The 22,486-nt window shown below is 55.5% G+C and overlaps 1 protein-coding gene across 25 annotated transcripts in view; it reads left to right on the forward strand.

The window, feature by feature from the left end:
* RIMBP2 (RIMS binding protein 2) overlaps positions 1 to 19,431 on the forward strand; it is a 218,550-nt gene extending 199,119 nt beyond the window's left edge. For 16 of the 25 annotated variants that reach the window (XM_053206401.1, XM_053206397.1, XM_053206398.1 and 13 more), the window contains 7 exons: positions 695 to 812; positions 5,537 to 5,721; positions 7,013 to 7,181; positions 11,682 to 11,782; positions 12,813 to 12,884; positions 16,865 to 16,999; positions 18,786 to 19,169. In XM_053206401.1, coding sequence (XP_053062376.1) covers positions 695 to 812; positions 5,537 to 5,721; positions 7,013 to 7,181; positions 11,682 to 11,782; positions 12,813 to 12,884; positions 16,865 to 16,999; positions 18,786 to 19,025 — 1,020 coding nt within the window. In that variant the 3' untranslated portion in view covers positions 19,026 to 19,169. Of the gene's footprint in view, positions 1 to 694; positions 813 to 5,536; positions 5,722 to 7,012; positions 7,182 to 11,681; positions 11,783 to 12,812; positions 12,885 to 16,864; positions 17,000 to 17,474 lie in introns of all 25 variants that reach the window. The other 9 variants (XM_053206391.1, XM_027044275.2, XM_053206404.1 and 6 more) reach the window with 3 other exon arrangements.
* Positions 19,432 to 22,486: the final 3,055 nt, after the last annotated feature.

The following is a 22,486-nucleotide window of genomic DNA, read 5'->3' on the forward strand; positions in this document are numbered from 1 at the left end:
CATGCCCCGTGTCCCTGAGAACTTCCTGACTCAAATTACTTCCCAGTGAGCTGGAGGTTTCGCTGTGACTCTCTCGTATGATTCTGACCTTTAGTGCAAATTAGGAGTGAACCCGTCCATAAAGGAGAACCATCCAAGTCAGCCCTGAAAATTGATTGGCGCCTTCGGATTAGGGCCAGGACGTTGCCGTGAGTTTCACAGCCGATAATGCGCAGAAACTTCTGTCTTTGAGTTTTTGGTAACCTCACGTACAGCGCGGTCCAGGCGGGATGTTTGGAAATGCAGTCATCTCCCCGCCTCCGTGATCGCTGCCGGCGGTGGGCGGTTCTGGGACCAGGCAAAGGTCGTGGGTGGTCAGAGGTGCCAGAGGCATCAGGTGCCTGTGTCAGCCCCTCTCGCTTTGGTTCCAAGATTCCGGCTTCCGCAGCAGTAGCCGCAGGAAACAGTGCCTCCCGAGGAGTCCCCTCTTGCCCCCACCCCCGTGAGTGTGTCGCAAAGGGACTCTGGTCTGGAAGACGGGGCGCCTGGGGTGAGCAACCTGTTTCTCTTCCAGGTTATTCAGCTAACCTTTCAGTTAAAAGCTAAGTTTAGTTGCCTTTAGAGCTTCCGCTTCTAAGTTGACTTGATTTGGCTGACTTAGTTCTTGTGTCCCCCAAGGCTGGCAAGACTTATGACTCCGTTGTTTTGTCTTTAGATTTTAGGAAACCCGGTGTCTGCAGGACGGGCCGACAGGGCGGATCACGCGGGCCGGAGGTTCCCCCACGGCAGTGCTGGCCCTCAGAGGTCGCGGCCAGTGATGGTCCCATCCATCGGTTAGTGGGTCTGGTTGACACCTTTCTCTTTCTTCCGAGCACAGAGCACATGGCTGCTTAGTCCTTGATCTAAACACGTTTAAAAACTTACGAGAAATAGCATTTCAGCCACACGCAGAAAACTCTCCATTGCTTATGGCAGAAAGAAGGCAGAAAGCACAGGATAGATAAAACCAAGTACCATATTGGCTTCTTAGGTCTGTCTTCTCCCTGCCGATCTTTATTTATGTTTTCCTGGAGCAGCCGGACGGCATGAGCCCCGGAGAGATCGCAGTGCGCTGCCTCCCACGCCCCTGCTCGTCGTGCTCCCGGGACACGCGCGTGGTCAGAGCGGCACGGGAGCGGGGATGGCGGCCAGTCTCCAAACACAGAAATAAGCCCCGAGTGACGGAGAGTTGTCCGCATGCACAACACGCTTTGGCAGCCGGGACCCAAAGTGACAGAAACGCCAGGAGGCCCAAATGTGTCCTCGGAGCATGTGCCGCCCTCCCCCATCCTGTCACCTCCCTGCTCGCGAGTCCCCGTCTGGCACCCCGTGTCCGTTCTTTCCATTCCTTTTTGGGATTGAGCCAGTCTTGCTGACATCCGTCATTTTCGTCCCTGTGACCGACCCGCTGGGCCAGGGGGACGTGGTGGGCGGTGGGATGGGAGGATGTCCGCCAGGGTCATCAGCCCAAATAAACCAGCCTTTCGTGAAAACGCACGCACACGTGGGAAACAAAGCAGGCGGGACTGGGGACGGGTAGAAGAGAATGAGACCCCTTGGCCTGGCAATTCAGGGCTCCAGGAGACAAGTTAGGGGCCTCTAGACGCCTGCACACACGGCTCTAATCGCAGCCAAACCGCTGACATTTACTAGACTGTCCTTTCTGTCACAGGAGCTGGAAAGACAGACAGACGTCTTAACACAAAACAGATCCTCTAAGTGTCGTCCTCCTTCTGGACTTCTCTTCCTTGTAAAGTCCAGACAGCAGGGAAAAAAACGTTTCCCCTTCCACCTTCACAGCCTTAGGATGTTTTTATTTATTGGCAACAATTTCATGGGATAGGGTCTTTTCCGTTAACTGGAAAATAAGCGGATGCGCAGTCTGACTTGGAAGACGCTGGTCTCTCCTGTAATCTGCGCGTCATCCCCCGTATCCGTTTCCGAGCCCAGCGGGGTTCTCCTGGCGTGTGAGTGGCTTGTGGGGGACTGACGGGGCGTCTGTGGAAACGAGGCAGGCCTGGGCCAGACGCACGCCCAGACTTTGCTCTTCTCTGCGGTTGTTCTGGGTGTCCGGGTCTTCACTGGGCTGTGACTGGATGCATGGAAGAGCACGGCGAGGCTTGTCACGGAGCCGCTGCTGTTCCCGGGGTGGGAGCGTTCGTGTTGTGGGTGCTGGGGTGGGATGTCCTCTGGCCCCGGTCCCCTGGGACAGGGAGGGAACGTCTGCCCGTGGCCGTGGACTGCCGGGGGGGCGCACAGGGGAAACATCAGTGCGTCCGAGTCGGGCCAGCGGACGCTCTCCCCGGGATGGGCCTTTGAGTGGCTGTGTCTTACGGTAAAGGATTGAAAGGGCTGCACGCGTGTCTTGATCTCAGTAAGACGCTAGTGACGTTAGCAGAAGACTAACGCTAACATTTTAACGACGACAAAAGCTCTTGATAACGTAACTCAAAAAAGCGCTGCATAAATTTGTGATTTATTGGTTTAATTGTACCTGACTTCTTACCGTGTAGCAATGCAAGAAACCACGTAAAAGCACGATTGGTGTCATGCACGTGGTACGTTCACACACGCACAGAAACGCCTAGTATACTCTCAAAGGACAGAAGTGTCGTGCACTCGGAAGCTGCCAGTGACCCTCGGGAGCTAGTGGTCAGTGACGCGCCGGAAGACTTTCCCCCCAGGTCCTCTTCCATTTTTCTTGTGCAAATATCAGTTGTTACTTTAGGGGTCTGCTCTACTCCAGAAGCATCTGTGGTCTTTTCCAGGGGACCCTAAGTCTACAGACCATACGTTTCCCCAGTACATTTTTAAGAAGCAATGCACTCACGATTGAATTAAAATACTGTACCTTTTCGTATTATCTGGGTTTTCCAAAATGAAGGAAACAGCGCCCCTCCTGATGTAAAAAGACAAGAGTTGGGGAGCTACAGCTGTAGTGTCGATCTCACAGTCAGCGTGAGGGGGCCCTCAGGACACGGATCGGTGACTCCACGGGTGGATTTCCCTGGGCCCGGCTTCTGGCTTTCTCCTGTTTGGCGTTTGTATTTACCCGTGTACCCGGAGGGTGCCCCTTCTCCTGGCGAGGATCCCGTTCTAGGAGTCTGTGGCCTCTCCAGGTTTTCCCGTTTTCCTCGGCTGTCCTGGCTGCCGAGCTCCCAGAACGAGGAAACGCAGCACATTCTGTGTGCAGAGAGAAACAATTGAAAATGAATATATGAAGCTTGGCCCTTTAGAACAGAGATGCCTTTTCCACGGGTTTCCCGGCGAGGAGAAAATGAAACGGCGTGAAGTATGTTTAACACACGACTCCTCTTTCCCTGTACAAATGACCGCGGACGTTACCGGTGAAGGCTGCTGGTCTCAGGCAGGGAGGGCCGGGTCTCACCTGTACAAGACGATGCTTGTTGGCACGGCACGGCTGGACTCAGGAGTCCTGTCCGGGTGCATGGTGTGCAGACCCTTTCTCCCTCCTGAAGAGACCCCCCTGAACCTGCCAGGGTGACCCGGGGTCATAGCCTCAGGACAGAGAGGGAGGAGTGCCCACACCAGGTCAGACCAGGGCTGGAAGGGAGTTCCTCCTCCTCGGGCCGGACCCCCGGCCGCTCCCTGCGGTCTCTGGGGAGGCCAGGGCCATGGCCAGGTTCCACGTGGACACAGTCCTTCTCTGCAAGAAGAGGCAGTGAAGCCCCCCTCCTGCCCACACTCCCACCCCCTGCCCCACCAGAAAGAGCCCGTGGGGCAGGTGGGCAGTTCTGCCGTGGTCTCCCCCCGTTTCAGGAGACTCTGGCTGGAGCCTTCGCTGGGACCCAGCCTCGGATGCCTGCCCTGGCCTCCGTGCCTCGGGCAGTGTGGCCACCGTCAGGGTCCCTGAGCCAGGCCAGCTGCCGAGGGTGTGCGGGCCAGTGCAGACCGCAGGGGTGGCTCGAGACCCTCAAGGACGATGGCCGTCGTGGCCAGCCTCTGCCTAGGAGCGGACCTAGTCCCCGGCCCTCGCGCTGTCTGGCCATCGGAGATGTCCGAGAACCCCTGGGAGTGAGTCTGCCTTCCCGGCCGTTCTCCGTTGTCTGCCCAGGGCAGGGCACTGCTGGCTGTGCTGTCGCGGGCACCGGGCCCCTTCTGCGCACCAGCCACTTGCCCGGAGTAGAAGCCGGCCGCCTTCGTGCTGCTGACGGTTTTCTCCGCCTCCCCCCTGCACGCGCTCACCCGAGATCCGCGGAAGCCACGGGGTGGCTTATGTAGCTTCCCACGATTTCAGTTAGGTAACGTTGAAAAGTAGGGGGAAACGCCTGGGGTCTTTCTATTGACCATAAACAAAATAAAAACTTAGGACACGAATGACGCCCCCCGTTGACAAGCTTTGTTCCTTGGCAGAAGAGAGATCACTGAATTTCTAGATTATCTAGGCGTCCTTAAAGGGTCCCCAATTTAAATAACGTCAGCAGTGCACTGCATTTTAAAAGTCCACTTTTTTGGCTGCTAAAGCGCTTTTTATTTATTTTTCAACTAATTTTTTTTTTTTTTTTCTTCTGGTGAAGGAAACCGAGTGGCTTGGTTCTTCACTTGGTCTCCTGTCTTTTCTGCGTCCCTGTGGCGTCCTCCCGTCGGGGTCCTGGTCGCCAGGGGCCTGGCTGGCTGTGTGAGCCGCCTATGCTCTGCCTCAGTGGCGGTTCCCATTCGCTTCCCGCTGCCGTGGGAGCGCGGTCCCACTACGATGACGTATACAGCGACATCGACGATGATATCTGATATACGCGAATATATAGGATTTCAAAGAATAATTTTTAGCAGCTGGATGATAGGGGAGTTTTGTGAAGAATGCATTTGTTGCTGCTGAAATACTTAATTTTTTTAACGTTTTATTCATTTTTGAGAGACCGAGACCGAGCATGAGTGGGGGACGGGCAGAGAGAGAGGGAGACCGAATCGGGAGCAGGCTGCAGGCTCTGAGCGGTCAGCCCATAGCCCGACGTGGGGCTCGAGCTCATGAACCAGGAGATCATGACCTGAGCCAAAGTCGGCGCTTCACCGACTGAGCCCCCCGGGCGCCCCTCTGCTGAAATATTTAGAGCTGAGCGGACAGCTCAGCGGATGACCCCAGACGCACACACGAATGTGTCTCGGTCACGGGAGGAAGGCGCCGTCCTCGCCTGCTGTGGACACGGGTGGCGCTCTGCATGGTGGCGGATGGCCTGTCCATCCCCACTGACCCCTCGCTCGGGTCTGCGGCTGGTGAGGCCGCCCAGCATCACACACCTGTCACGGAGTCACGCGGGGCGGGGCTTCATACTGGTGCTTGATGACAGCGATTTGCCACTCAGACCCACTGGTGTCGGTCCACACGTTAACCGCAGACTTCTTTTAAAAGACGAGTTCCAGTGTCTCAGCCATCCTTATTCCCTGAGCCATATTTCGTATTAACAGCACACATTTCTGAGTCAATGAGGGGCGGTGGGGGGGGGGGGCATGGCGGGCAGGAATCACCTAGCATTCTGTCTTTGTCCCCACCTGCTCCCAGATGAATACAGTGAGCGAGACCACCTTTCTCCAGACTTCTATGAAGAGTCGGAAACAGACCCTGGTACAGAAGAGCTCCCAGCCCGAATCTTTGTGGCTCTTTTTGACTATGACCCCCTCACCATGTCCCCAAATCCGGATGCTGCAGAAGAAGAGCTTCCTTTTAAAGAAGGACAGATCATCAAGGTGGGGACTCGGCTGGGGGCTGCAGGACTGGTGGGGCACCTGGGGGGACAGATCATCAAGGTGGGGGCTGAAGGGCTGGGGGGGGGGACAGATCATCAAGGTGGGGGCTGCAGGGCTGGTAGGGCACCTGGGGGGACAGATCATCAAGGTGGGGCTTGGCTGGGGGCCACTGGGCTGGGGTGGCACCGAGGGGAACAGATCATCAAGGTGGGGGCTCGGCTGGGGGGGACGCTGGGCTGGTGGGGCACCTGGGAGGACAGGTCATCAAGGTGGGGGCTTGGCTGGGGGCTGCTGGGCTGGTGGGACACCTGGGGGACAGATCATCAAGGTGGGGGCTCGGCTGGGGGCTGCAGGGCTGATGGGGCACCTGGGGGGGACAGATCATCAAGGTGGGGCCGAAGGGCTGGGGGGGACAGAGCATTGAGGTGGGGGCTGCAGGGCTGGTGGGGCACCTGGGGGGACAGATCATCAAGGTGGGGGCTCGGCTGGGGGCTGTAGGGCTGGTGGGGCACCTGGGGGGACAGATGATCAAGGTGGGGGCTTGGGTGGGGGCTGCAGGGCTGGTGGGGGCACCCGAGGAAGGGGGGAGCGGTCTCACCATACCTTAGCTTCTTAGTTCGTCCCAATGGCTGGCTTTTTTCTGTTGCATTAAATATCCAGCCTGCTGAGCAGCAGAGAGGAGGGACGTCGTGAGTCTGAAGTAGGAGCTGGAGAGAAAGCCTGGTGCTCAGTAGCAGAGGGAAACAGGGAGCCCTTGAGCCCTAAGTTTTCGGGTTCCCCAGAGGGCACGCCAAGTTGCGTTTGAACGTGGTTATGATACGTGTCCAGTAAGACACGCTCTTAAAGTGTGGTGCTGTGACCCCAGAGAGTGATGAACAGCTCTGGGTTAGATGAGATTCCTAACTTCTGGAATCCTGACACGCCACACCGTCTGGCGGAGGAAGCCACTTGCTGCGGGCGGAGACACCGCCGCGTGGGGTCTAGACGTCCTCTCCGTGGGTGGGGTCATCGCACGCGGCTTTCGCTGTGTGAGTTCAGATACGCAGGCCGCGCACAGAGTGGAGCCAGAGCCCCGACTTGTGGCCCCACCGCCACCAGCTGATGGGGAGAGCAATGTCGTCCAAACCCTGGGGCAGAAACTCGGGGGCCGAGGGCAGGAGCGCAGCTGTGCAGGGCGCGCGTGGGTGACCGCGGTCTCGTTCGTTCGAGCGTGTTCTGACGACGTGCCGGCAGGGCTGAGGCGCTTGTGAACCCACAGTCCTGCCGCCTTGGCCTTTCACACCGGCTCCAGGTGTATGGGGACAAGGACGCCGACGGCTTTTACCGGGGGGAGACCTGTGCCCGGCTCGGCCTTATTCCCTGCAACATGGTCTCGGAGATCCAAGCCGACGACGAGGATATGATGGACCAACTTCTGAGGCAAGGGTTCCTTCCTCTGAACACGCCTGTGGAGAAAATAGGTAAGAGACCGGCCCCTGTTCACCTGCACCTGCTGGTTGGGCTGTTCCTCCCCTCACCCCCGCCCCCCGCCCGGCGGTCCGTAGCCACGCCACGGGCTCTCGGGCGCCCAAGGCGTGTGGGCGGGGTCCAGTCTGTGCCGTTTAAACATCACGGGGGAGGGGTGCCTGGGTGGCTCAGTGGGTTGAGGGTCCGACTTGGGCTCAGGTCACGATCTCACAGTTCGTGAGTTCAGGCCCCGTGTCGGGCTCTGCGCTGACAGCTAGGAGTCAGGAGCCTGCTTGGGATTCTGTGTCTCCCTCTCTCTCCCACCCTCCCCTGCTCACCCTCCTCTCTCTCTCTTTCTCTTGAAAATAAACATTAAAAATCAAATGAACGTCCCAAGAGAATCCGAAAGTTAACCATCCAGTTTTGGGGGCAAAATCCACTCTACAAACCAGGTTGTAACAGTCCTACACGCTTTATGGGCGTACGTGCTCGACATATCCCTGCAGACACAGAAGATTTTCTAGTGGAAGATGAAGTGTAGCCTTACTTAAAGTCTGTCCCGTCTAGAAAACAGGCTACCACTCTGAGGGTGTTTTTGACTGGATGTTGTGTCCCCCTAAAATTTTAAGTTACGATGTAAACCCCACGGCGATGGCGTCTGGGGGGAGCTGAGGTCACGATCGTGCAGCCGTCGGAGGGGCATTCCTGCCCTCTGAAAGACGCTCCGCAGACGTCCCTTGCCTCGTCCACCCTGTGAGGACAGGGTGAGAAGATGCCATCTGTGAACCAGGACGCCGGTCCTCACCAGACCCCGAATCTGCCGGCGCCTTGGTCTCGGACGTCCAGCCTCCAGAGCTGTGAGAAGTGACCATGTTTTGTCCCGGCAGCGCGGACGGACTGAGACGTCGGTGACGTGCCTCGAACATCAGCCCGTCAGTGGTGAAGTCCCAGAGTCTGATGAGATCTTGCCACGCTCTTCCTTGCTTCTCCAGAGGCCATCAAGGGTTTGCACCTGTAACGTGGACCCGATGACCCCGCCTATCACGAGCCAGTCCACGAGCACCCGTGAACACACAGCAGACTATTTTCAGTGACTCTGAGCAACACTATGTGTGTGATCTGTGATTTTGCCCACGTGCAGGAAAAATCTACTCATTAGAAGCGCCTTTGCTTTTTCTAAATAGGAGACAGGTCCGTTTGATGCCATTCGTGCTTAAGGTTTTAATACTTCAAAACATAAGGTGAACTTAGCTCGAAATGAGATTTCAGAGACAAAACTGAACGATTCAAAGAATACGCATATTTTTAAGGACAGTCACAAAATCACATCAAACGCATTTCAGTCTCTTTGGTGGGAGCGAACGCACCATTTGAAGTTAGAACCCACATCTGATAGTCGAGGCCTCCTGTGAATGTGCTGCCCGGGTCAAGTCCACGAGGCTGAAGCCGTCTGAGTACACGCCGCCTCTGTCCCCGGAGGCACGTGCCCGGTTCAGAGGGGGAGCGGGCTCCGTATGCCGCGGACCGGAAAGCCAACAAGTGCTCTGCCAGAAACCAGCTCGATCCATGTGATCGGTTAGATTAAATGTCTATTTTATTCTGTTTGCCTAAACATGACTTTTGAAGGAACCAGACTGAGATACCACGTGCGTTTCTAGCACTAGGAAGTATCTAGTTGCTACGGACGGAGTACGCCCCTCCCGCGGCTGGGGCTGGACGACGGTGTCTGCCTCTCAGCCCCTTTCGGGCACCACGCGCGGGGAGACAGGAGGGAACGGTGGACGGACCGGAAAAGAAGATGTTCAACGTTTTCTACTCACAGGTGACCTGAAACTCTAGAAAGTCTCAAAGGATCCCGGGAATTAACTGGTGAGCTTGTTAGCAAAGGTCACTGGATACAAAAGCAGCTTTCTTTTCAAATGTTAGCAGTGAAAAACTTGAAATGGAAATTTAAGAAGCGATACTGTTTACGGTGACGCAACAGAGACACGAAAGGGGGAGGGGTGAGTCTAACGAGATGGGTGCGGGATCTGTGTGCTAAAGACCCCCAAGTGCATGGAGGCGCCGTGTTCCCGGACTTGGGGCGGCGAGACCTCCCGCATCCCCAGACTGTCCTGTGGATGCAACACAACCCCAGTCAACGTCTGGGCAGGGATTTATTTGGAGTCGACACGCTAAGCCAAAAACGTGTCTGAAAAGGCAAAGGAACTACCGTCGCCCAAGCAGATTTAAAAGAAGAGTGGACGTTAACGGGATTGTAAGACCATACAGGGAGACGAATCCAGACAGGGTGGAATCGGAGGACACACAGGCACACTTTTAAGGACAGTCACAAAATCAATGGAACGGAACAGAGTCCACAAAACGGACCAACACATAACACCGTCCACGGATTCTCATCCACGGTCAAGAGGCTGTTCAATGGGAAAGGACAGTCTTTTCCATAACAGGTCCTGGATTCGGTGGGGAAATGAAGCTCGGGCCGTACTCCCACCAAACCAGAAGAATTAATTTAAAACTGAACACGGTCTCAAATATAAAAACTAAGACCGTGAAAGTTCTAGAAGAAAACATGGAAAAACTTGGTGGTGGTCAGGCAGCACTGTCTTTGATGTGACACTAAAACCATGCCACGGAAGAGGAAAATTCTGATGTTGGACTTCATGGAAATCGAGTCGTTCTGGGCTGAGAAAGACACCGTGAAGAGAAGGAAGAGAGAGGCCACAGGCTGGGGGGAAAGATTTGCACGTGACCCAGCTGAAGGGGGACTTGAATTCAGAGGACACATAACAAGCTTTCAAAACTCAACAACGGGAAGGCAAATGACCAATAACAATGGGGACAAAAGATTGAAGAGATCTGGGGGGCTCAGTCGGTTAAGTGTCCAACTTTTGGTTTCGGCTCAGGTCACGATCTCACAGTCTGTGAGTTTGAGCCCCGCGTCGAGCTCTGAGCTGACAGCTTGGAGCCTGGAGCCTCCTTCGGATTCTGTGTCCCCCCTCCCCCCCCCCCCGTCTCTCTCTGCCCCTCCTCTGCTCACTCCCTGCCCTGGTTTCTCCCAAAATAAATAAATAAAAGAAAAAAGATTGAAGAGGTCCTTCACCAAGGAGGACACATGGAAACAAGCATGTGGAGAGACGCTTCGCGTGATCAGTGAAATGCAAATTAAAGGCATGGCAGGGAGCCAGGACCCACCCACGGGCACAGCCACGGGGGCGCACCATGCGTGGGAGGGACGTGGGGCCGGCACACCGTCCGCCGGAGGTGCACCCGCGTGGGGCATCTCCGCAGTCAGTGTGCAGGTCCTTCCGAGGCTGGACACACTTCCGGCACAGTCCCCCTGCTGCCCCGCTGAGTGCTCGCCCCACGGGAATAGAACTTGCCACTCAAATCCTGCACAGGGTGTTCACAGGGGGCTTGCCTGGGCACCACCCATAGCGGGACACTCAGGTGCCTTTCCCCTGGCAGGCGGGTCGGGTGACTGATGCATCCACACGGGGGCTGCTCCTCGCGTGGGAGAGTAGGACTGCTGATACACGCGGTCACACGAGTGGGTCTCAGGCGCATTGTCCCCGTGAGAGAAGCCCCTTTCAAAAAAACTGTATCTGGGATGATTCCACTTACATGCTGTTCCGGAAAGGTAAAAGTCTCGGGACAGAAAGCAGACCGGTGGTTACCTGGGGCTGGAGGAGACCTCGAAGAAGCACCCGGCGATTTTGGGGGGTGACAGAACTGTCCACCTTGATTGCTGCCAGCTGTGCTTGTAGGACCGTGTGAGCTCCTCAAAGCTTACCCAGCACATGCCGGAAGGGGTGAATTTCATTGCTACTGTCACCTGCAGGAATTCATACTTGCAGCTTGCCCTGGAAAACTGACAAGCCCGGGAGTGCTCTAATCGATCCCTGGAATAACTCTCCTCTCTGTTTCAAGGAAGCATGTGCACAGGCCCTACAACGGTGCCCTGCTTTCTCTAAATTAAGCAGTGCCTCTTGGGCAGGAGCCGAGGTGTGGGTGATCGCTGGACCTTTGCACAGCCGGGCCCTGTGCCAGCTGAAAACCACTGACAGGACACAGAACCAACTTTAGGTGCTTTCAGAATACCTGCCTTCCATGGTTTTCATTTGTACGGATTCCAGAAACCAATTCTAGGCGCAGGGTGGCTGTGTTTGGAAGAAATGCACAAATGCCAAGTTCCTTCAGGAGTAACGTCCTAAATCGTTTAGATTTATTATTCCGGAGAATCTCGGCTTCACCGGTCTCCTGGCCTGATGGACACGCCAGGGAAAGGAAAGTGTCCTTGGCACTGTGTGTGTGTATGTTGGCGGTTGGGGGTGGGAGGGCTGTGCCCGAGCAGAGATACTAGAACATGCAGCCCAGGGCGACTGGCCCCCTTGAGAGGGTGCGGGTCTGGTCCCAGCGGCCAAGTGCAGCCTGCTGTGCTGCTTGGGGCAAGGGAGGGGGCACCTCTCCTTTTGAAATAACCACACGACGGCTTTCTTCTTGTGTGTAAACAGAGAGAAGCCGAAGAGGCGGCCGGCACCCGGGGGCGACTCGGAGGGTGGTGGCCCTGTATGACTACGACCCCAGGGAAAGCTCACCGAACATCGATGTCGAGGTACCCGGAGCGCGGTTTCACTGCGGTGCTGCCCCGGGAAACCGGGATCTGGCCTCCCGCCATCACTGGAACTGTCCACAGGGGGCGCTACCAGAGCGGTGAATGGTGTTAGGGAGCCAGGAGGGAGGAGACAGAGCACAGCAGGTGCTGACCAAGGTCACTGCTGTGGCTGGGAGGTCCCCATCTGGGATGCTCCGGGCAGAGCAGCTGTGATCCTGGTCTGCTGGGGGTGGCCCCGGAGGGTCGTCTTGACGAGGGAAATAAAGCCCGAGGGAAAGCAGAGCAGTACGTCCCCCCTCCCGCCGCCACCCCCCCCCCCCCCCCCGCCCCAACATGCAAGAAGCCGAGGGACAGGCCCGGTGTCCTCTCTGCACGTGGCCTGGGCCGGCGTGGCCACGAAGCACCAGGACTCGGAAGGGGACCCACCCCCAGCTCGTGGTGCAGACGTGGAGTGCGACTGACTCACCAGGCACTTCCGTGCAGATTGATTCGTGCGCCAGGCCTGGTGGCGCTTAGATGCGCGCCTCCCTCCCTCGTTTCCAGGTCCGGAGATAAACTGCATTCACGTGCTCCTGTTTTCTCACGCCCTCCACCACTGCCTGGCACTGAGCGGAGTGGCATTTAAGAACTGAGTCAAGATTGTTTTGGCGCTCAGTTTGGGGGGGGGGGTGGTAATTTATGTAATGGTCCCCAGTCTGCAGAGAACGTCTCCCTGGAGATCAGGGTTTTTCCAGTTAACTATTTGACTACTTTCAAAGAATGGCAACCGGGGGAGCCCAGCAGCGGTCTTGAGTTGTGGCCTCGGACCCAGCGCCGGGGCGCTTTTCGTTTCGGGGGGCCTCACGTTGAGCTGTGCTTACAGGCGCTCGGTGGCCTCCTGCCTTTCTTCCCCGACGACCGAGGGAGTGGCTCCACACCAAAATAACGAGAAGAAAGAAGCCAGTAGGGCAATGGTGGAGAACCTAGAAAAAACAAAAACCCTACTGGTTTGTGCGGCACAGTGTCACTAACTCGATGTTCGTCTCTACAGGCGGAGCTTACGTTTTGCACGGGAGACATTATTACCGTGTTCGGTGAAATCGATGAAGATGGCTTCTATTACGTAAGTTTCCGGAGCCCCCAGGAGGCACCGCCTCGCGATCGATGCTCTCGCCCCTGAAGTTAGTGCTTGCTGTGTGCTCGGCTCCCGGAGAGGCCCGCCTGCCCCGTGTCCCTTCCGCGGGGTCCCGCCTGATGCAGAAAGGCCGTGCTGTGTGCCGCACTGCCCCTTCCCCTTCCCCTCTGTGAGGGGTAGTTCCCACGTGTGTAAGCCGTAAACACGGCACATGTATTCGCGGTCTTTGTCTTTTAAACTTTATTTATTTTGAGAGAGAGAAAGAGAGAGCAGCGGGGAGGGGCAGAGGGAGAATCCCAAGCAGGCTCCGCGCTCCCAGCACAGAGCCCGATGCGGGGCTTGAACCCACAAACCGTGAGCTCGTGACCTGAGCTGAAACCAAGAGTTGGACGCTCAACCGACTGAGCCGCCCAGGCGCCCTCCCACATTCTTGTATTTAAGATTTTCTTCCATCCAGACACATACCAAACAAGTTAACTTTCTGATTATTTGTAAGGTAACAAATGTGTTTTCATACAGGAGAAGAAAGAAATACGAGTGAGCAAACTTAATGATTTCACACCGACAGAATGTAGAACTCCTCCCCGACCGTCCTCTGGGCTGATGGCTGTTGGCAGCGTTGGCCCGGGCTCTGGGTCTCCACCCAGTCGCCTTGGGGGCCCGGCCTCCCCCCTTGGTGCTCCTGGGGGTATGGCTCCTGGCATTTGCTGAGGAAAAGAGTTTTATTACGATTACTTTATTAAGAATGCCCACCGACAGGCTGATCTTCGTGTTTCTGCGCTGGGCGCCTCCTGTGAGAGCTGCCCTCCGAGCCCACGAGCTGGCAGGACTGTGGGGGGCCTGGTGCAGTGGTGGCTTGGGGACAGGGCCCCCACCTTGCACCAGCCTCCCCACCCCCCCTTTGTTTTATCAGAATAGCTGGGAAACCATCAAGTCCTTTGTGAGGCAGGCTTCTCTTTGAGTCCCACGAGTTCACGGCTTCAGGCACGTGGGACTCAAGGGTCCTCACTTCGCGCAGGTCCTGATTAGTGAGGCCTGTCACGCTTTGTCCTGTTTCTTCTGGATGAGACTCTAAAGGGTCTGTGAGTGGGACAATGCCAGGCTTCCTGTCCTGCAGGTGGTTGAAGGGCGGTGGGGGCCCCAGAGGCCAGGGCACAGGCTGCGGGCTGGGCCAAAAGACTGAGGAAAGTGGACAGAAGCTGGCGTCTGTATCACCCAGAGCTCAGGCCGTTAGTTGGGGTAAGAGTGTCGTCCGGGGAGGACCCCCAGATTCTGCCTCAGGTGATGGGTGCCCTTGGGAACACGGGCATAAGGACACGGTGGAGAGAAAAACGTGCTTTGGCAAATAGCGAGCTGGAGGACATCTGACCCTCTCCAAGACGGAGCGGCCTCCGTGCCGTTGATCCTGGAAGATTCTAGTGGCCACCAGAAGGTCAGATGCAGCAGCACATAGCAGAGAGGGCGACCATGAGGGGGTCGTGAGCATTTCCGACGCGTGCGTTCCTCAGACGGCCTGTGGGAGGCCCGGAGCAGGGGTCCGCCTGGACGCCAGCGTGCACAGGGCCGTCCTGGGTCGGGGAGCCGCAGGCCTGCCTGAGGTGAACACGGCACCACCAGGGAGCTGAGCGTGGGGCTGTGCGTTCCCATGGGACACGGGACACGGTCCCACGTCCCCCAGACACGAGCCGCCCGCGGCCTCACCCGAAGGAGCCGAGTTCTCTGATGCTGCCGGGGAGTCTGGTGGGGCCGGGTTTCCTGAGAGACGTCTGGGCCGCGGAGACGGTTGAGCGCCCGCGTGGAGATGTGACTGGGGACCCTCGATGTGAGCAGAGGCCCGGGGCCACGTGTCCTAGAGAGAGTCTAAGGGACGCTGAGGAAAGTTAGCTGAGGCCTCAGGAAGGAGGACTGGGGGGTCGCCAGAAAGGGGAGAGGGGTCTCCAGGGTCGCAGCCAGGGCAGGTGCCCCCGGGCACGTGCGTCCCGGGCCCAGCGAGAGTTCTTGCAGGGGAGACGTGGGAGGTACCTGGGGCCGCCTCTCTTGCTTAATTAAGTTTTATTTTTAATCACAAAAACGTACAATTGGCCGTCCTCGTCGTCAGGCGTGCCGTTCAGTGGTGGTGGATACGTTCTCGGCGTGACGCAGACGCCACACGGTCGCCGTCCCGCAAACCCGAGACTCCGTCGCCACTGAACACAGTTAGCCTTTACCCTCCCCCACCCCCCGACCCCCGGTCCCGGTCCCCCGTCTGCCCTCTGTCCGCGTGGACCCGCCTGCTGTCGGGGCCTCGTGGAAATGCAGTCACCGCGTGAATTCTGTTCCGCCCGCCTTCACCGGGCACGAGTCCCGCGGGGCCGTCCGCGTCGTAGCATGTGTCTGCCCCCGAGTGCTGCTCCGCGGTGGGGACACGGGTTGGCTCCCCGTTCACCCCCGTCAGGGGCACGTGGCTCCCGTGAAGTACACAGTCGTGAGCGTGCTGCACGGACACGTCCCTTGGACCCTGCTTCCAGCTCTCGGGGGTCTGGGCCCAGGAGTGGAATCGCTGGGTCGGGTGGTGCTTCTGCGTTCAACTGGGGCTGCTGGACGGTTTTGCCCCCGGCAGCCACTCCGTTCCACGTCCCCACCAGCAAGCGACGAGGGTTCCGGCCTGTCCGTGTTTTCGGCAGCACTGTTTTCTGGTCGTTCTTTTCTTTAATTGATTTTGTTTTCTGTCCTGTCCGTTTAACGGATGTGAGGTGGTATCCTGGGATTTTGACTTGCGTTTCTCTAAGACGTTCATGTCGATCGATGTTGAGCATCTTCTCGTGCTTGGTGGCCATTTATGTGTCTTTTCTCAGGGGAAGTGTCTATGCAAGTCCTTTGTCCGTTTTTAAAAACGTGTATTAATTTTGAGAAAGCGTAGGCAGGGGAGGAGGAGGGAGACAGAGAATCCCAGGCAGGCTCCGTGCCGTCAGTGCAGAGCCTGAAGTGGGGCTTGAACCCCCACACTGTGAGATCATGACGTCAGCTGAAATCAAGAGTCGGTTGCTTAACAGACGGAGCCCCCCAGGCGCCCGTGCGTTTTTTAATCGGTTTCTTGTTGTGGTGTTGAGAGCACTTGATGCGTTCTGGACGTTAACTGCTTCCTAGATAGATGGCTTGCAGATACCCTCCCATCCTGTAGGTTCCCTTTTCACGCTGTTGGCCGTGTCCTTGGGCGCAGTTTCTGGTTCTGAGGGAGTCGGCTGCCCGTCCCATGCCGTCGTTTCCTAGACTTGTGAAGAGGGATGCAGATTCCCATGCACACCGGGGGTCACCAGTTTGGGACTTGGTTCTGGGCACCGCGGGGGCAGGTTTGTGTTGGGGGTGGTGGGGAAGAAGCCATTAGGTGGCTGTGACCTGCTGGGTACAGATGTCCCGTGGATGGCGACCTGTGTAGATATGGAAAGGAGAGAACGTTCTGGAAGGGAAGCAGTATCGTCCGAGGAGGGGTCAGCAGGTGCTTTCATTTGCGCACGTTGTTTGGATTTTTAGAGAGGTGACGTGTGTGGACGGATCAGTAGCTCCCCGTCTTGCCCGCACGTCACATCGCCCCGGATGGGTTCGGTCCGTCTGGGCCCGCGTGCCGCACGGATGGTGTTTTTCAAGGCTCCGTAGGGATTCTGAGGGCAGCCGGGGTCGACGGCCGCTCCGTGAGGGCATCCCAGCTCGTGGTGCCCAGGAGTGGCCCCGGGCCCCTTGCCCGAGACACAGGTGCCTCGGCGTCGGCCCAGACCGGCCAGACGCAGACCCCGGGGAGCTCGGTCGGCGTGTCGTGAGGCTGTTCCCGTGACCAGGGTGGGTTTGGACACACCGGGGTCCCTTTGGAAGTTCCTCCGCTGTTGAACCAGAACAGACCCAGCAGGCCACGCGGCTCGAAGCTTCCCTCCCGCGGCTGGAGCAGGAAGTCGCGTTCCGGAAAAACAGGGTAACTCGTTCTTCTGTGCTTCCAGGGGGAACTTAATGGGCAGAAAGGCCTTGTCCCTTCCAACTTCCTGGAGGAAGTGCCTGACGACGTGGAGGTCTACCTTTCCGACGCGCCCTGTCACCACTCCCGAGACGCACCGCCGCGCTCCAAGGCCAAACGGGTAAGCACACGCCCCCAGCGGTTTTGACTTGCGTCCCGCTCTGCCACGTACGGCCTGCCACAGTCCTTGTGCTGGTATTTTTGTATCTTTTTTGTCTCCGCCCTTCCCTGGGGGTTGTGCCTCGAGATTCTTACGCACGCTTATCTAGTTCGCCGACACAGACCCTCTCGATTCTTCCAAACCCGCCTTTCCTCACCAAGGGAGCCCCCGTCCTACAGCATAGACGCACATTCCGGTTCGGTTGAGAGCGAAGGGGTCGGCTAGTCCTTCCGTCCAGGGGCACTGGCGGCCGCCTGCCCCTCCAGGGTTTCAGATCTCTTACCACAGACCCGAGGGCTCCTTGAGCATAACTGACTATTAGATTACATTCATGTGTAGTGTCTCATTTTTATTTTTTTCCATCACTGCCAGTTTTTATATATTACATTTTTATATATATATATTTTTATTTCTTTGCTCATCTGCTTGGAAACAGAAGAAGAGTGTTCATTTCACACCCTAATCAGGCACTGTAGCCCTTCACGTAAGTGAGCAGCTGAAGATACCTATAAAGATACCAACTTAAGCTACCTTACACGGACGAGTGCAGTAGACTTAAGGCTTCACTGTGGGGTTTAAAAAAAAAAAAAAAAAAAAAAGAAATATGTCTCAAAAACTCATTGGACCTAAAACTTCAGGCCGTTACTGGCCTCAGTTGTAAAGCAACTGAATCTGTAGTAGAATAATCATCTTGAAAAATCATTTCCTACTGTCTCCATTAAGAACATTTCAAAGGCCAACATTGGGAACATATTTCTTAACAGGCTAATTGTTTGTTTACATAGAGAATGTTCCAATGTCTCCTCATAACTGAAGCTGCATATCGCATCGTTAGCCCCCCTCGGAAAAAGCACAAGCTCACAACTCTGTTTACTCTAGGAGATCTCACTCTCAAACACGCTAACTCGAGATCAAGCAGATGAGTAGTGGGCGTGCGGCCGCCTGGCGCTGGCTCCGAACACGCCCCGGGCCGGCTGGCGTGCCAGGCGAGCTTCGCTCGGGCCACCGTCCCTCTCTCTCGCGAGCGAGCCGAGGCTCCTCGCCAAAGCACAAACACGTGTTCCGAGCACACGGGCGGGGGCCGCAGTGCAGTACTGAACTTTGCGACACATGCAGCTCCAATGATTGCCTCAGACGCATAGATGGTATCTTCAGGTGTCCTTTGGGATGCTTTACTAGGTGTTTTCCATTGGAACGAGACCTTGATTTTAAATCCAAGCAAGCGTCAGGCCCTTGGCGCCTCTCGTGTGCCTGCTGGCTCCCGAACACCCGTGCTAGGCAGAGGTTGCGGCCGGGGAGGCGAGGGGTGCGGGGCGGAGGACCCGGGTCTCCGGCGCGTCGAGCGCGGGGACGGGGACGGGACGCACCGGGTGCCAGCGCGCGGAGGACCCGCGGGCACCGCGGGGCGCGCTGTGTTGGCAAAACCTCATCTCCAGTCGCTTGGAAATGATGAAAGGCGACAAGGGCTCGACGCTTCCTTTGATTGCAATTGAGGTTCATTTTAGTTTTTCTTTTCTTTCAACCGGTGTGCCGTCTGCTGTAGCCCACTAACCCCACACCCCCCGCCCGCCCCCCGGGGACGTCCCCGCCACGGTCCGCACTTCCATAGCCGAGCCCCCGAAGCCCCCTTTCAGAGCATTCGCTCGTACAATGCCGAGGGGTCCTCGGCCACTTCCACTCAAAGCGGCACCCCCACCTCCCACGCTCCCGCATTTGGTCTTGACTTACAAAGTAAATTACTACCCAGCTTTGTTTTGCCGAAGCAACGGCCGCCCCCCAGCCCCAAAGACAAAGTGACGGCAAAGCAGCCGGTGGTGGCCAGGCCGTCCCCCTCGGGCCCGCTGCGGGGCCCCCTTTCCACCCCGAGGGAAGCCGCGGGCCGCCCCTTGTCTTGCCTGGTGGGAGACGGGGACAGTGTGATGTCACCGAGTGGATGGATGTTGTTGGCGCGCACGCACTCAATAAACTGTCACACTGTACCTACTAGGTTCCTCCCGAGGGTTCAGGTACAGCAAGGAGAGCGTCATCCCCCTCAGCCCATCTCCATTCGGGGTCACCTACGTCATCTATGGGTACTGGTAGTCCTGGGAGAGGCAGGGAAATGTCCTCGAAAAAGAAAAAGGGGCTGCTTTCCAAAGGCAAGAAACTGCTGAAAAGGCTGGGTGCAGTGAAATGACCCATGTGCTTCTGGACAACTCCCACACCTCCGTAATTCTCCTTAATTCCAAACTAGGGCTTTCATGACTCAAGTACCTTCCTAAACAAACACTCTTCTCCCCTGACACCAGTAGAGAAACGCTCTTTGCGCCACCGCGCACTTTAAGGCCACCGCAAGGACAAAGAGCTGCTGGTGCCCCGCCCCCCAGCCTCCTGCCCCCCCCTCCCCCCCCCCCCCCCCCGCTCTTGCCCGAGGGCTGCCTGGAGGCGGGGGGCGGGGGGGGGGAGGGGGCTCCTCCGCACACACGCGGGGGGGCCAGGGGCTCCTCGGGCTCCTCCGGTCTCTGTGCATTTGTCATCCGCCCTTAAAGGAATGGTTTCCACCTTGACCCCCTTTCCAGAATGCTTGCCTCATGACGCATAACTCACTCTAACTCTGGTCTTGAAACTCCTAGTTTAACCGCCTTGATGTTCTGCCTTATAAACGCACAATGGTTTGTACTGTCCAATAAAATCTACGGTGTGCACTTAGTACGTGTTGTACATTCAGCGCTCGTCACCCCCACAGACACACTGCTCTGGACTCGAGTTGTGCATTCCGAATCCCGGCTTCTCGTCTTTCCAAGCCAGCCGGGTAACACAGAAACACAGAAAAGAAATGTTTACTTACTCAGATCATTCAAAAACAGAGAGACAGAGAGAGAGGGAGGGAGGGAGGGACTTTGTTCGGACAAGTCCCACTCCTCCAACCTGCCAGGAAGCCGACCAGGCTCATGGCTTTCTGTGTCCCCTCTCGTGGCAAATGCATTTCTGTTACTTCCGTGTTTGTCCAGTGCCCGCCCCCCCCTCACAGCCCCCAGCAGCGAGCAACACACAGTAGAGCAGCCCCCACGATGCACAAGCCACACGTACAGCCCCCGAAATCTCAGTCTGTTCACATCGATTCCACACCAGTCTCCACCACTGGCACTCGAACAAGAGACTTGCAAAGTTGCCGGCAGATGTATTTGATGGTTTCTATTTTGTAATTCTTGTCCACTTGTAAATTGTTTTTACTCTTTATACATACTTTTCAGACTGCCTTTCTTTTGTAATTTATGGAAGGTTTATAAACGAATGACCAAGCTTTCCCCCATTGTGTCTTCAAAACCTCTATTGTAAATTGTAATATATTAGTATGTGGTCCATTTATTAAAAGGAAATTACTCAGCGTGTGGTTACGTATCGTGTGCGTGTGTGCATGTGTTCAGTTAGTGTAAAATATTTTCTAGGAATAAAATTTGTTATTTTATACAAGGCCGTTTACTCTGTGTCTTTGTTTCAAGCGCTTTTTCATCAGAGCAGCCTCCCAGAACTCCTTTCTCCCGTGCGCACAGGCGACAGACGGCCCGCTCGGGGAAACGGAGGCAGTTGGCGCTGAGTGGGTATCTCTTGTGCGCGAGGACCACGCTCGTACAGCCAAGGCTTCGAGGGTGAACCCCGACCGTATTTGTAACCTTTCCCTTGGCAGCTTTACACTTCAAATGATGGGACTAGAGAACACCGCACAATGTCGTGTACGTGTGAGATCCAAGACCGACCCACAAGAGCGGGATGCTGGGTGCCAGGGCCGGGGGGAGGGGGGCACGGGAAGGTCGGAGGGCACAGAGCTTTAGTTGCCCAAGATGAATCCACCTTGAAGAACTAATGTAAAAACAGTGCTAGACTCAACGGCATGTCTGAAGTTAAAAAAAAGAATTCTAGTTCAAGAAATGCTGATTTTAGAAATTAAAGTCTACGCAACGGTGTGAATGCACTTTGCGCCACTACACAATTAAAGATGGTTGAAATGGCGAAGTTTCCTGCGTATACTTTACCACAGTAAAAAAAAAAAATGTTGACAATTTCTCAAAAAAAAAAAAAAAAATGAGCAAAAGTAGCCAGAACTACTGTTCCTCTACATCTTTGAAAAAATTTACAAATTTCCCAAAATATGTTGGCAAACCCGAGACAGTACGAGCTGCGCTTAGCTTTGGCAAATACTACTGAACGTTTAAGGAATAAATGATGCCGACCGTACACAACTCCTGGAGAGAAGACAGATGCCCAGACCCCTTAGGTCAGCCGTATCCTGATACCAAAACCAGACACGGACGTTACAAGAGATCTACAGACCAAGAGCACCGTGAATTGTTTTAAAAACCCTAAACAAAATATTAGCAGATTAAAACACCTGTTCAAGAAACTCGGTAAAGAAAGGAGTTGATCTCAACTTCATAAAATTAACGGCCAACCCCATACTTAATGGTGCAAACACTGACCGCTTCTTTCTTTCCATCAAAAACAACACAGGCGCGTCCATTTGACTACTTGTATTCAACATCGTACTGGGCTTCCAGGCAGCACAAGAAGGAAAGGAGGGGAAAGAAAAATCACACCGTTTGGAAAGAAAGGAGCAAAATGGTGTTTAGGTGCAGATGATATGATGCTAAGTCAGCTACAAGATGCTGTTGGAACGCACGTGCATTGGGCAAGAGAACAGGTACAAGGTCAGCGTACACGAATCATCGGTATTTCTACAAACTAGCAGGGAACAATTAGGACCGAAATTAAAAGAGAAGCGGTACAGTAATAAAATAAAAATACATGTGATTAGTTGTATTAGCATCAAAACCGTGAAATACTTCAGGGTAAAGTTAACAAAATGTGAGCAAAACCTGTATACTGAAAAATAAAGAAGGTCACTTAGAAATAAAAGAGCTCTTAAATGGGATATGTTGGTGGTGTAGAAAATGCAATGTTAAATTTCCAATTTCTCCCAAGCGGATCTGTTGATTTAGTGAAATCCCAGTCAGAATCCCAGCAAGCTTTTTCTAGAAATTGAGGAGCTGGTTTAAGTCCTGATACAGAAATGCAAAATGATCTACAACAGCCGAGACAATTTTGAGAAAGATTGAACACAGTTTGAAAAGAGTCACGTGGGGGCGCCTGGGTGGCTCAGTCGGTTGAGCGTCCGACTTCAGCTCAGGTCACGATCTCGTGGTCCGTGAGTTCGAGCCCCACGTCAGGCTCTGGGCTGATGGCTCGGAGCCTGGAGCCTGCTTCGGATTCTGTGTCTCCCCCTCTCTCTGCCCCTCCCCCGTTCGTGCTCTGTCTCTCTCTGTCTCAAAAATAAATAAAACGTTAAAAAAAAATTTTTTTTAAAAAGAGTCATGTGGCCCGATTTTGAGACTTGTAAGGCCACAGTGACGGACGGAGGCAGTGTTGGTTTTGTGTTAAATGCGCACGTTGAAATCACTGGGATGAACTGGG

Source organism: Acinonyx jubatus, chromosome D3 (assembly GCF_027475565.1).
Source record: "Acinonyx jubatus isolate Ajub_Pintada_27869175 chromosome D3, VMU_Ajub_asm_v1.0, whole genome shotgun sequence".
NCBI lineage: Eukaryota > Metazoa > Chordata > Mammalia > Carnivora > Felidae > Acinonyx > Acinonyx jubatus.